At 47.5% G+C, this 13,411-nt stretch overlaps 4 protein-coding genes across 4 annotated transcripts; 1 reads left to right on the forward strand and 3 right to left on the reverse strand.

Annotated features, from left to right (window-relative positions):
• Positions 1–122: 122 nt before the first annotated feature.
• Triagg1_7019 (uncharacterized protein) lies at positions 123–2,225 on the reverse strand (the record flags this gene model as incomplete). Its single annotated transcript, XM_062901709.1, has 1 exon — positions 123–2,225. One exon carries the CDS (start codon positions 2,223–2,225, stop codon positions 123–125), a length of 2,103 nt encoding a protein of 700 aa, XP_062754091.1.
• A 958-nt stretch (positions 2,226–3,183) lies between these two features.
• Positions 3,184–4,659, reverse strand: Triagg1_7020 (uncharacterized protein; the record flags this gene model as incomplete). The annotated part of the gene is made up of 1 exon (XM_062901710.1): positions 3,184–4,659. One exon carries the CDS (start codon positions 4,657–4,659, stop codon positions 3,184–3,186), a length of 1,476 nt encoding a protein of 491 aa, XP_062754092.1.
• Positions 4,660–5,483: 824 nt separating this feature from the next.
• Triagg1_7021 (uncharacterized protein) lies at positions 5,484–6,179 on the reverse strand (the record flags this gene model as incomplete). The annotated part of the gene is made up of 1 exon (XM_062901711.1): positions 5,484–6,179. One exon carries the CDS (start codon positions 6,177–6,179, stop codon positions 5,484–5,486), a length of 696 nt encoding a protein of 231 aa, XP_062754093.1.
• Positions 6,180–9,385: 3,206 nt separating this feature from the next.
• On the forward strand, positions 9,386–13,322 carry Triagg1_7022 (uncharacterized protein; the record flags this gene model as incomplete). Its single annotated transcript, XM_062901712.1, has 11 exons — positions 9,386–10,582; positions 10,641–10,732; positions 10,791–10,984; positions 11,045–11,122; positions 11,179–11,261; positions 11,312–11,364; positions 11,421–11,525; positions 11,626–12,157; positions 12,348–12,627; positions 12,701–12,852; positions 12,936–13,322. The coding sequence occupies 11 exons, from the start codon at positions 9,386–9,388 to the stop codon at positions 13,320–13,322; spliced, it is 3,153 nt and encodes a 1,050-aa protein (XP_062754094.1).
• Between the last annotated feature and the right edge of the window lie 89 nt (positions 13,323–13,411).

The following is a 13,411-nucleotide window of genomic DNA, read 5'->3' on the forward strand; positions in this document are numbered from 1 at the left end:
ACAATATCACAATATCGAGGTAACCATTCTTAGGCCACAGCTTGCTGACAAGATATCGCAGGACACGACTGTAGCAGTTCGTTGGAGTCTTTGTCCAAGCCTTGATTCGTTCAAAGGCTCCTTTATCCAACTCTAAACGATTTATATTCCCATGTTTCCATCATATCTTTCATATCGGGCTCGTAGCACTCAATCACAAACACTCCAGCCCGTCCCCACACGTCCGAACCGTCATCTGCTTTCAAAATCATGACCAACGATTTTCCGAGATCCGCTCCGATGCACACACATTGCCATGTATGACTATCGTGAACATCTGTTGCAAATTGACCTTCAGACACAGAGCCATAAGACAATGCCAGGTCGGCCTTGTATTCTCCAACCTGCCAGTGTTTGTCCGAAATTGCATTGGGGTGAAAGGAAATGAGCTTCGGGGGAACCACTGCTGCGGTGAGTGTCACAATCGGGAAAATACAAGTCTCATCAGGGCTTGGGGCGATCATCTCCAGTCCAATGGGACTATGGATCTGATTCTCGAATGAAACGGCCTTCATCAGATTATGAAACCACAACGTCTGCTTAGACCAGATAAATGTATATCTGACTTCGCCCTCCCATCCTGCCCAAGACCAGGAAGGGAACTGCGGTCGCCGTCGCGGACTCTGTGAGAGGTCCCAGCAATTCTTTTTGTGATGCCAGGGTAATGAATGCGCGAAACTAGATGTTCGTTCTTCCGGGGGTGTTGGGTAATATGCAAGCCCCCAAATATTGTGGACTGCGTGCTTCCCGTACCAAAACTGTTGCGCGATGCCTCGAAACGCGTTCAGGGAGTCCTCGGCATAAGTCAATTTCCTGGCAGAATACTCTTCTACATTCGACAGATATCGACTGAAGGCCTCTCCCGGTCCCCGGCTTTCGAAGATGAGCCTGCCGAATGCCGCTCCCCGATGCCCGCCGAAAACTCCACGTCGCAGGTACTCGTAGCTTTTGCTTCTGTCTAGGATGTGCAAGTGATCGAGAGGGATGTCGAGGCTCTCATAGATGTTCATTGCGTTGCACTCAAAATAAACCTGCTGTTCTGTAAAAACAAGGCGGCGACGGCTGAGGAGCGCTTCCTGAAAAGTCCAGCCTCGAGTAGACCATTTGGATGATTTGATTGCTGCTTGGGGGTCCCCTGGTGCCCATACTACTGCGACATCGCCAATATGCGCCGTTTGGGTTGCTGGGCGATTTCTTCCTATTCCTGAGAGACCGTAGTTCTCATCTTGGCCTGCCGCAGCGATTATAGTCACTTCAGCACTGCTATATATTACATCCATCTGACGAATTTGCTCATGCTTGACTGTTGGATTGCTCTGATCAATGCAGTATCGGTCTACCCATAGGTATCGGAATCCCATTGCCCGAGTAACCGCCATGGCATCTCGGATAAGCAATGGGAGTTGAGCAGGTAGTCGCTTTCCATCAAATACCTGTGTTTGCTTCTGCGGATGTCCCCAAACGTAGCTCAAGGCGACATACGGCATGCCAGGCTCATGTTCAGTAACACATTGCTCCTGGCAATCAATAACGTGTGTGCCACGCAAATCCGACTTTGGATGGCGACAGAGCGACACATGATCGTGGTTGCAGTAGTCGAACCAATTTTTTAATGTGCCCAAATCCAATACTGGAGGTATTGCCTTTAGTGATAAAGATACTGCCTGTTGCCGGTTGAGCTGCCGGAGCGCTGCATATCCAGACGATTGGATAGGATCCTTGACTCTTTCGTAATTCTTGCTCAGATCATAGCTTTTGTGGGGGAGCAGCATTAGAATCGGAAAGTTATTTGAGTTCCAAAACTCAGACCTTTTCGGAGCTAAGCCAGAAAATTTCGAAAAGGACACTACTCTTATCCAGTCGGCATCGCCATCCAACGTAGGATCTTCTTCATCGATACGAGATTTGAAGAGCATTTGGCACAGGTTGCAGTTCGTCGTTCTCGTCACTCGGTATCGATGGCCAACATCAACGGCCCAGTTGTTGAAGTATCCCCAGGGAACAGAAACGGATGCATCCTCGACTGACAAAGCGTTGGAAAGATCCAGATTGAGGCAGTCTTGACATAAAAACTCGAGAGACGGTGGTTCCTTGAGCGCCGTTTGGATATGTGAGGCTTCTGTGTGACGGTTTCTCTCTTTTGAGGGATCGCTCGCAGGGATAGTGACCTGGAAGTTGGATCCCATGGTTAAGTAACTCGAATAATATTTTCCATACTCAGCATTGAGTAATTTGTGAGAAACAGAACATTTGTTTTATTAGAAGTGACTTGTGAACAGAAGGTGACAAGGGAAAGACACCAAGATGTGGTCAGAGACGGTAAGCAGCGTTAATAACATAGAAACCCCTCTCTACACAGCCCCGTACACGGCCTAACTAGGACTTTAGGCATTAATGATCACATAAACATTCTAATCGATGTGAATAACTGTTTAGACAAGGCAATACAACTCACACCCCGATGCCATCTATATAATGGCCTGTTTGACCTCTGCTTGAGATTGAGATTTCCTTATAAACAGACTAAAGAGACTGTGGAAGGCGATTGTGCAAGTGACTAGATAGCTTTTGCCAAGAATTCTCCTGGCTTTATTTTCCACTTGGCTCAATTGCTTGAAGGGTTTCTCAGACTACTTTCTAGTACGACAACCGAACGTCATAAGAGGATATCTACTGGTCCCATGTACGTGTATTAGTATGTGATGTGATGCTAGAAACACGAAATTACAACTGGGTGGGTGTTCCTTAAGCCATACACGAATGTCGGCAAAGAACCCGCTTAAACTGACCACCTCATGATTAAATAAAAACTTTGAACCCAGCAGCGTCCATTTTGCCGTTTTTTTTTTTGCATCATCTGTTACGGTGAAATGTCGGGAACTGAGTTGATGGGTTGTACATGGCGGGAAGTTTCGGCTGATAACGGCCACTTTCTAATCGGCATCTGTCACCAACGACGGTGTTACATGCACTTGACTCATCCAACTTCAGACACGCAAACCAACAACACAATCAATTCTCGGAAATTTAGATCTGCACTAGAACCGCCAATCTACATTCTAATCGATCTCGTCCGACCTGAAAACCGTCACCGCAAACCACACCGACCCAACCATCTACCTGTTTCCCCCACACAACTCACACTCAGTCGTCAGTCCGCAAGAGGTGGTGATACTCCCCGGGCAGCTCCTCTCTCAGCTTCGCCATCTGCCGCTGCATTGCTTCATTTCCGCTGCGAATCCTACTACTCGCTACCCCTTCAGATGTTTCCTCATAGAATTTCACCTCTTGCCTTGTCTTTCGCAGCTCCCCCAAGGCGATACCCAAGTTATACTCCATCTCCATCTTATCTCGTGCGAGTGTCCGGTTTTCATTTTCCAACTCCTTCTCCCTCTGAAGATGAGCGTTGGCACGTTGCTCCAGCTCTGAAGCTCGTTCTGGCCAAGACGGCGTCACCACAGAGACTACCGTTGGGCGACTCTCCATCTTTCGGGTTTCTGCTATGCCAGGGTGATGTTCGATAGCCGGGGTGATGAAGATGGTTGACTTTCCTCCTGAACCTTTGAGACGGACAAACCTCGTCATCAAGTCGACATGTACGATGCCACGGGAATACCATCCGCCCTCTGGTGTTTGTGACCACATCCGCTCGCCGCTGACTCCTGAGTTGAACGACATCTGGTCCTGAGCTTGAATCTTGGGCTCTTGTTTATCCATCAGGTGGTGTATCAATTCAAAGACATCTTTTCCCGCGTTGGCAAGAATAAATTGGTCCTGCGCATAGGCTACCTCTCGTCCTTTCGATCGTCCCTCCACGCCTAGACTTTGAAGCATCTGCATGGGCACAACAGCTTCTCCCGCCAGAATATCGACTGCCCTAGCGCACATGATTTCGAGTTCGTGCATCCGTTGAATCATGTGTTGTTGGTGAAGGAGTAGCTGACCCAGTAGCGTGTTCTTTGCGGCAGTCATTTGCTCACTATCGTCTTCATTTCCAGATGGAATCAATGAAAGGAGGCCTCCTGTCGCGCTATATTCATGATCCAGCATCTCGAGGCATTCGTTTGCGTGCATGACCAGGTTGTGATGGCTAAAGTACGGTCGTGGTGTCTTCTCGCCAGGCTCGGTGGGTTCCCTGTTGCGCGCGGCCTTGAGAGCGCAGTGGCATTCAATCCCAGTCTCCTCGTCCTGGGTTTCAACGTGATTTGCCAGCGCCCACAGTGGGATATGGTGAAATTCGTCGTCGTTTGTGTATGGTTCGTCGAGGTCATTCAGCCAGTCAAAGGCCTCATTCTTCTCAAAAGCCGGACACCGCTCGCCCTTCCCGTCGACGATTCCAAATGTAGTGCTGACGCACAGCGTCTTGATGAGATTTGTAAGAGACTGCGCGTGCTGTTTCAATGCTAGCATCGTTGGTGGTCTGCCGGAAGAAAGGTACGAGCAATTCACATGCTTCAGGAGTTCCAAGTCCTGTTCGTTCAAGACGCCAAACTCGGGATCGGTCCATTGGCATCCCCATGCTGTCGAATACTCGGTTGCCGGTATATGGTACGGCGCGCCATTTTCCTGGGCGCTTGTAGAGCCGCGTTTGGGATTCCAGGTCAAATCGACATAAGGCATGGTGTGTTGTTACTCGTAATGTAAGCTTGAAGACTTTGGCGGAATGACTTCCCAGGCAAAGGCTGCCTTTTATTTCATTGCATACTAGCTATTTATAGCTTCACCGTTATAACAATGACATCCACGTCTACAGAGAATGTCATCAGGATCATGGCATATAATGGGATGCGAAAACCAACAAAGGCCTGATCTGACTGAGGCAGTGTGGCTGCTCACGGACGTATTTTCCCTTTGTGTTGTGCATTGCGTTGATGCATTGTATGTCGGCATAGACCATTACGAAATATTTGAAGATGCTATTTTGGAAGATCCAAAGCAGTTCCCCATCTTCTAGACCGACGAATGGTTTGGAAGAGGTAGCAAGCAAGTGTATCTGCTTCATCTTGCTAATTGGTGATTCATATCAATTATCGACATGGCAAAATTTCGCCATAGGAACATTCGACTCTTCACTCAACACCTCTGAATGAGACATCTCTTAGCCCTTGGCTCTTCAAAGAAAAAACACCTTGGGAACCATGTCCTCATCGCAGAATGCTTCGAGCGTCGACACTTTGGCCTCTGGATACGCCAAAAAGAAGCGGGCGGTCGCATAACGCAGCTCAATCCGGGCAAGATGCAATCCGATGCAAACTGTCAAAGAGACTTCAAGTTAGCAAATAACACAACTTGCCGTTTTTAGAGATCAAAGGAAGCTCACTTCGCGATCCATTTCCAAAGGGCATAAAGGAGTCTTTCATCTCTCTCGTTGGCGATGCCCATCGTGACGGGACAAAGACATCCGGATTCGGAAACACGCTGGGAATGCGGTGCATGCTGTATGCCTATGCGCAGACGCTCGTGCCTCCAGGCAGCCAGTATCCGGCAACATCGTCGCCGCCCTCGGGAACATATCGTGGTAGAGAGGATTGAATGCCAGAGTACAAACGCAGCGTCTCGTCAATCACTTTGTTCAAGTAACTCAACTCACGGAGGTGGGAAGCGTCAAAGTCGTCTGGGAGAGTTCGCAGCTCTTTCAGAAGAGCTGCCTTGACTGTTGGATTGCGACAAACGGACCAGACAAGGTCTGTGAGTGTGACGACGGTGGAGTCGCTGCCGGCAACAATGTATCCCGATGCGTTGGCCCTGAGCTCCACTGTCGTAAGAGCGTCTTTGTCCGTGTCTTTGAAGACTTTGGTAAACAGAGTCCATTGGACACTCGTCGGGTCAGACTCTAGAAGGTTCCTGTACCGCGCAATGGACTCTTCCGAGTAACGAATCATGTTCCTCGTTGCCTGGAGCGGACGTGTGAAGAATGGAATGGGAAGGTATTTCGCCATTGAGATGAGCGTCGGGAAAGCCGAGCGGACAGCTCCAACGAATCCCAGATTCTCCAAGTCCTTTGTGTAACCGCTCTTCTCGCCAATCTCCAAGGTCCTGAAAGAGTCACCAAAGGAGAGCTCCCCGATAATGTCTGTTGCCATAGATAGAAACCACTTGATGACGTCTGCGGCACCTCTGCTTTCCATTTCCTCGCCCATTCTTTGTGTCGCAAATCAACCTTGGACTGTACTTGGGGAACGGCAATCTGCAGTAACGTTTCGGACATTGCGCCTGAGAGAAGCCTTCGTAGTCTTCGATGTACCTCGACGCGAGTGGTGTTGAAGAGGTTTTCCGTTGTGACGGACAAGTCACCATACCAAAATGTCTTGCGGTACGTCTCTCGAGCATTGTAGATTTCCTTGACAGCTTCGATGTGGGTGACGAATACTTTGTTTTGGGTGAGGCGTACAAGAGGGCCTTTAAAATTGAAGTTTTGTTTAATACAATTGAATTCGTTGAAAGGATAGCGCAGGAAACACTTCAAATGGAATAGCTTACCATATTTCAGATGCAGCTCATGCTGATATCGCGCTCGGTTCCCCTTCAACCAGTGATACTTTATTACGAGGGAAGTCCATTTGGTATACCACGGACCGGGCACGTGAGAGAGGGGATCTTGAATGTAATGCCCAAGCAACTTGCAAGACAGTTAGAGGAGTTCTGAGCTGGTAGAGCCAAGTGGAAACTCACATAAAGCAGTCCCACCACCGCAGCAACCCCAAATAGGTAGCTGGGAGCAAGAAGAACACCAAACACATACATCATGGTGAAATAGGTGTTTTGACCATAAGATATTGTCGCTACATAGATGATCGAGAATGAAGAAGGAAGTAAGCGTCCTTATGTATTGAAGATAATAAACGATCCCTTCGTGCAACTCTTCGGCTTCATGTTTAACCAGGTATCATCACCGAAGTCTCTCGTGCTCAAGCGACGATCGCTCGTCAACAGACATAGTCGGCCTCGCGCTCTCTTCGTCGCTCTCCGATACAATGCGATAAATGAGACATCCCTTTCTTTCACACTCGCAATTCAAGTAGGTATGATCCCCACCACTAATTAACTCGATTTGCTCATTCGTTCGTTGGTGATGCTCCAGCTTAGGGGCGCCACTACCGAAATACCGCTGACAGAGTGCCGGCGCTATTTTCGCCATATCAACCTTGATAAAGTTCTTGGTTAACTACAATGACCAAGATTCTATTCTAATTCTTACCAAGGCAGGCAGTAAAAGAGCAACACAGCAGAGTTTGCCGCGCCGCTTACATGTTGACGATTGGTGCAGGGTAGCATTCGCGGGTTTCGCTCGCCCAGCGCGAGATGAAGCATCGGCAGTCGCATAATACATGGAGAAATATGACCAAAAAAAGTCTGCTTTACATCAATAATCCTCCGCTTACGAGCTTTGTATCAGTTGAAAACGAGTCAGGAATAAATTAGATGACTGATGTCGGCCATTTGCTTGTCCGCCATGGAGGATCTTCGCTTTGCGGCCTCGGACCCTCGAAGAAAGCCATATCCGAGATGTTACCGCTCTCGAAATACGCAGTATCATCGCTCAATAGAGATGATTTACATGCTAAAATTTGGATAAGGGCTGTAAACGCATCGTTCTCAGAAAGGAACGTATAGCCAGTGGAAGCATCACATCAGGTGGGCACTAGTGTAGCTGAAGGGTTTAATCTTCTGCGCCATGGAGCAGTTCGGATCCTAGAGAACAAAGACTTCATTAGTTTGTTCTATGTACCCCGCGTGGATCTTCTTGGCTGTACTTGGGCAGTTCTTCTTAATCCGTGAGCAGTTACTGGCACCCGACATATGCGCCCTCCAAGACATGGCCAGATGGAATCTTGAGATGTCATGAAGCCTGGTAGATTGCTTTAGTCTCGGGCTATTGCCTCCGATTCACCCCACAGCGGGTAATATGTCACTCGGCTGACCGACGAGATTAACGAAACTGGCGAGATTGGCGGCTTACTATCTGCTTGGGTGTGGCTTATAACAACTCCAGCTTCATGCACACAGCCGTGGTGAATCAGAATAACATGGTGCAAAGGTCCCGAGGTAGAATACTTACCAGGACCGAGGTAAAGACAGTAGAGGTGTAGTGGGTGTATATTTGTCTGATAGGATTGACACTGCGGACGAATCAGCGTTCAGTTATAGCGTGTAATGGCCATATTACTTCCCCCGGGGAAACATTATTATCTACAGTGATATTGGCTAGTGGGTACGTGCTTCCAATGGAAACGGACATAATCTTGAACAGTAGTCCATTGTAGATGAGGCTGCATTCACAGGGCAACATTCAGCCCAGGCACAGTTACTCCGGGAGCATTGCGTGACCACAGGCATAATTAAATGGTATGTGGCACCAAAATTGTATAGAGAAACTCATTACATGGATAGAGTTAATAATCACAGACATTTTCGTGTTTTTAACTGAACACGAATAGTATAGAATGGAATGTTTCTTGTAGAGAGTGGGCGGTTGGAACCTGGACAAGCATGGCTTGTTCTCGGAGCTGTAATGAACAGTCGCGCACTATCTACTTCTTGAATCTGAAATAAGCTTGACATTGCTAAATTGAACTTACAAGAAGCTGAAATACGGCATTAAAGTATGTGCAGCTACCTTAAGAGAGGAGTTACGATAGAGGATACCTATTCCTTTGAGCGTATGCGGTTGGACTCTCAAATATCGCGAGCATCATACAAGCTTGCATCTCTAGCGGTTTACATTATCGGACATGCAATTGGATATCTGTTTGATTTGCTCCATCATATATGCATCCATGTTTTTCTTAGTAGATGCGTGCTTTGTTCCTTGCGTAGACCTTTGCCTGAGTTCCACTGCAAACAAAGTAGCTTGACAGCTGTCAACACCACCACTCTGCTTATTTTATCTTCTGGAAGCAGTGAATACAATTTGAAAGATACATCCCATATGGAGAACAGCTGCCTGCTACTCGCAGTGAAGCCAGGTGCGGCCGTGGCAATATTTACACCGCCCGATTTTCTGCCTTCACCTCAACTATTTCACCAAAGACTTGTGCACATATTTTTTTCCATCTCAAAACTTCATTCTTCCTCCTCCTCGCCCTCTCTTTCACCATTTCATCTTCTTTCTTCCAAATTTGTTACTCTTTCGATCATACAACCGGCCCAGTGCATACGCGGAACTAGTACGAAGTTGCGTTAGCCTTCGTTCACCTTCGTTCATCTAGAGAGAAGACTTGCATATTTTCATGTTGTGAGCTTGGATCGATTTACTCCATCATCTCCTCCATCTTTATTCTTTTGGAAGGCTACTGAAGACCTCGACTGACTCTGCAATAGAACTCTCTAGACCGTGCCATCGAACATGGAGACGCCAGTAACTGCTGAGCCAGCTTCTCCAGCAGCTGCAACCCTTCCTACTCCAGCTCAATCTCCCAAGTCAAATCATGCTCCCCCAGAGAAGTATGACTTCAACGACCTAGTTGACGCATTAGAAAAGGGTGATGACTGCAATCTTGCTAGTGCGGAGCAAGACGTCCCAAGCTCCTCAACCAACTCGACTATTCTTGCTGAGAGTATGGGGGAAGAATCCATATTAGTAGAGGACAACTCTACGGAAATCGATGGAAAATCCCCTTATGTTCGCGAGAATGAAGTGGATGGCACAGATGACGATTTACCATCACTGGAAATGCTTTTTGATAACGAGACTGCCAATCTGATCAAACTCATGGGGCACGAGGGCCTTCATTGTGACGAAGCTGATGAACACGATGATGATGATTCCGATTACAAAAACGATGGCGGTGATTCTGATGATGAGAGTGACAAGGAACATTTGAGTGCTGGGGATGACAATGATTCCATTCAGAAGAAAAGGAGTAGAAAGCCGCGACAAAAACCCGCTGCGAATGTTCGGGAATATGTTGCTCGATTACACGCAAAGGAAGACGAACAATTTGCCAAGAAAATGGAGCGAGAAGAATGCAGAAAGCCTGGTGCAAAACCTCTACGTAAGCGCAAGGCAACGGAAGGCGATACAGAGTCTTGCAAAGCCCTGAAGACGGCAAATGGCCATCGAATTTTGCTGCCTGGCGACGACTGCTCACCGAGTTCTGACGACAGCCCACTGCTCCCCATTGAATCTATCAAAGCAACGACTCACGCCGAGCAATTTGCTCAAATCATGGCCAGTATACCGGAAAACTGTGACACGAGGCGCAAAGGCACACAAAAAAGAGATCTGAAAGAAGCCGCGCAAATATTTGGCTATAGAAAGGTTGAAGCTCACAATGGCGACTGGAAATTGAAAGGTATGGCGACGGCTATGCGGAATCACCAGATTACGGCCGTGGCTTGGATGATGAAGAGAGAGCTGGCTCGGTCGGAACCACATGGTGGAATTTTGGCCGATGCCATGGGTATGGGCAAGACAGTCATGAGCCTTGCCTGCATGATTGGGAATCCACCAGATGATGAAGACTGCGAAAAGTTTTGCAATGCCACTTTGGTTGTTGTGCCCAACAAGACAATTGCTCAGCAGTGGGAGAACGAAACACGGGTGAGTTGATCTGAAGGCAACTTGACACCCAAAGCTTTTTAGCTGACAGATCTTATAGAAACACTGCTTGCGACCGTACAAGCACATGGTTTTCATATATGACCCACGCCGAGAAGATTTGCGGGAGGTTTGCAGGGAAAACTTCATTGTGTGAGTATTGCGAGGCATCGCCTACACTGGACGACTTTTTATAGCTGACTGGGTTCAGCATTGCCACATACAAAGAGGTGTTTTCTCAGTACCCAAGCGATGATGTCCTTCGGAAACTTCTTGAGAAGTATGACAGCGACGATGATGATTTTAGGATCGCGCTGGACAAGATTTTGGGCACCTTGTTCCGTATCAACTGGTACAGGATCATCCTTGATGAAGCACATGCTATCAAGAATGCCGAAAGTCGTAGTAAGTTCTAATTTAAAATGGACGACTGATGAAGATTATTGTTAAAACTTCTCGAATTAGCTTCCAAAGCGTGTTGTGCGCTTGTCGGAAAATATCGCTGGGCCTTATCGGGTACGCCTCTGGCCAACAGCTCCCAGGGTGCGTGCCGCACTTCACAACATAGCTTGGATGGCCTCATTTACTAATGTTCGCAGAGATGTACCCTTACATGAAGTTTCTGAAATGTGAATGGACAATGAGTCGCAAAGAATTTCGCTCGATGTTCTTTGGAGCAGAGGTAAGGGCTCAGCTGTACAAGATATAAGTACGAGAGACTGATCATCGTAGGATGAACCCAACCCCCAGTTTGTGGCATTGATCAGCCTCATGTTGTATCGGCGGTGAGACTTGTCGCACATCATTATATCGCATTTAGTATGTGCTAATGAGGGCAAAGGACCGTCGACGATGAATTTCTAGGGCGGCAAATCGTCTCTCTTCCAGAGAGAAAAGAAGTTGATATTTGGGTTGCTCTGTCGAAAGAAGAACAAGCCGTTGTCGAGTGAGTCTAAACCTCACAAAAATTGGATGATGCTGGCATCTCAATTGGGATTCCCAACAATCAGTGCGAAGGCTGTATGAGTACTCACAATATTCTCTAGTGCCGTGTGCAAATATTATAGGCTCAAACAAGAGCGTAAGGACCTGTCAAAACTTGGATTGGAACTGGACGAAGTTGGACCTGAAAAGCGCGGTCCAGGAGAACGACAACGGCGAAAAAATGGCAATAAAAAGCTCAAATCTAAAAAGTCTTCAGCTCACGGACTAGCATGGATTTTGGAACGCGCCAGCCAAGTGAGACAGCGCCAAACCATATCTCATATCTATTGCATTGAGCGTCTTCTCCGCAATGAGTTCCACCTCAAAGAGCTTGTCGAGTTGAGAGCCGCTCTAGAGGAAATCAGCGCCAAAGAAACCATCTTGAAACAACTACAGCTTGGCGTCGAAGAAAATACTGGTATCAGAAAATACCAAAAAGGATTGCAGATAATGCAAGAGCGAGAAGAGAATTTCTTCGGTAAATATCTCGACATGCGGCCGATCTTGGACATCTTGGGAGAAGAGGCGAGCGTGAAGGGTGTCGCCTGTCCTCTCTGCGGAAAGGCACCGGTTGAGCCGGTATTCTCTAGTCGAGTAAGTTGAGCAACAAAAGCAAGCGAATCGTGGTTTCACGCTGACTGAGATGAGTGTCCTCATGTTTACTGCTCCAAATGTATTTGCACAGCTCTCTCGAGCGATGCTCAAGGCGATCTAAACATAGTTGTATGTGGCCCACTTTCTCCGTGATTTAGAAAAGGTTATGATTACTGACTCGGTGGCATAGATGTGCTTCCATGAAGGCTGTGACAAAAATCTGGGGGTAGGCAATGATATCGAAACCATTCAAAAGATTGTGGGAAAGGCCGAAGCGGATGGCAGCACATATCGTGAGCCTGGAAGAGACAGCATGAATGCCGCCGTTCACCAAGATGACGACCGAAACGGCTTCTTCATTGTCAGCACGTTTCTTGACGAAGTTCCCATCCTTCCCAGCACAAAGCTGACCGCGGCCATGGCTGTTTTGCTAACATGGAGGGATGAGGCACCAGACGACAAAGTTCTCAGTAAGTCCCCGAAAAGCAGAAATCATGTGTGATGCTGTAAGCGTTGACACGAGTTTGCTTATTCTTTGTGCAGTTTTCACTCAGTTTACTGGGACGGCAAAGATGCTGGGATTCATGCTTCAGACCCTGAATATTGGATTCAGGTACTACTACGGCGGACTTGCGCAAACGCAGAAGACTCAAGCACTGAAGGCCCTAAGAGAAGATGATGGAATACAGGTTTTGGTAAGGATTTTATCCGTTCACACTGCGTAGTGCTTCATCCTATTCTCATTTGACATGATCTAACCAGCCTGTTGTTTGAATAGGTTGCAACTTTGAAGAGCGGCAATCAATCTCTTAATCTCACAGTGGCGAACCGAGTAATTATCATCGATCAGTGGTGGAACAAGACAGCAGAACAACAAGCCTTTGGTCGCGTTGTTCGAATTGGTCAACAAAAAGTCACCCACCTGGTGAATATCAAGACCAAGGAACCCATTGATGATCACATCTACAGTCTCCAGAGGAAGAAGGCCAAGGATATCGACCGTACTTTGCAAGATGACGGCAAACCGCAGCCTAAAATGAACGACCTCGAGCTGCGCAAGGCTTTTCACCGCAAAAATGCGGCGAAGGAGGAGGAGGAGAGGATTAAAAAAGCCAAGGCGGCTAAGAAGAACGCGGCGAAAGCTTCGTCTAAGAAAAAAAATTGAGGCGGAGTTTTTTAGATGAGGATATGAGAACTTTCATTTCTCTCTACCCTTTCATTGGCGTTGGGATTACAAGGAGAAAAAGTTATTTC

Source organism: Trichoderma aggressivum, assembly GCF_033847375.1.
Source record: "Trichoderma aggressivum f. europaeum strain CBS 100526 chromosome Unknown scaffold_029, whole genome shotgun sequence".
Classification (NCBI taxonomy): domain Eukaryota; kingdom Fungi; phylum Ascomycota; class Sordariomycetes; order Hypocreales; family Hypocreaceae; genus Trichoderma; species Trichoderma aggressivum.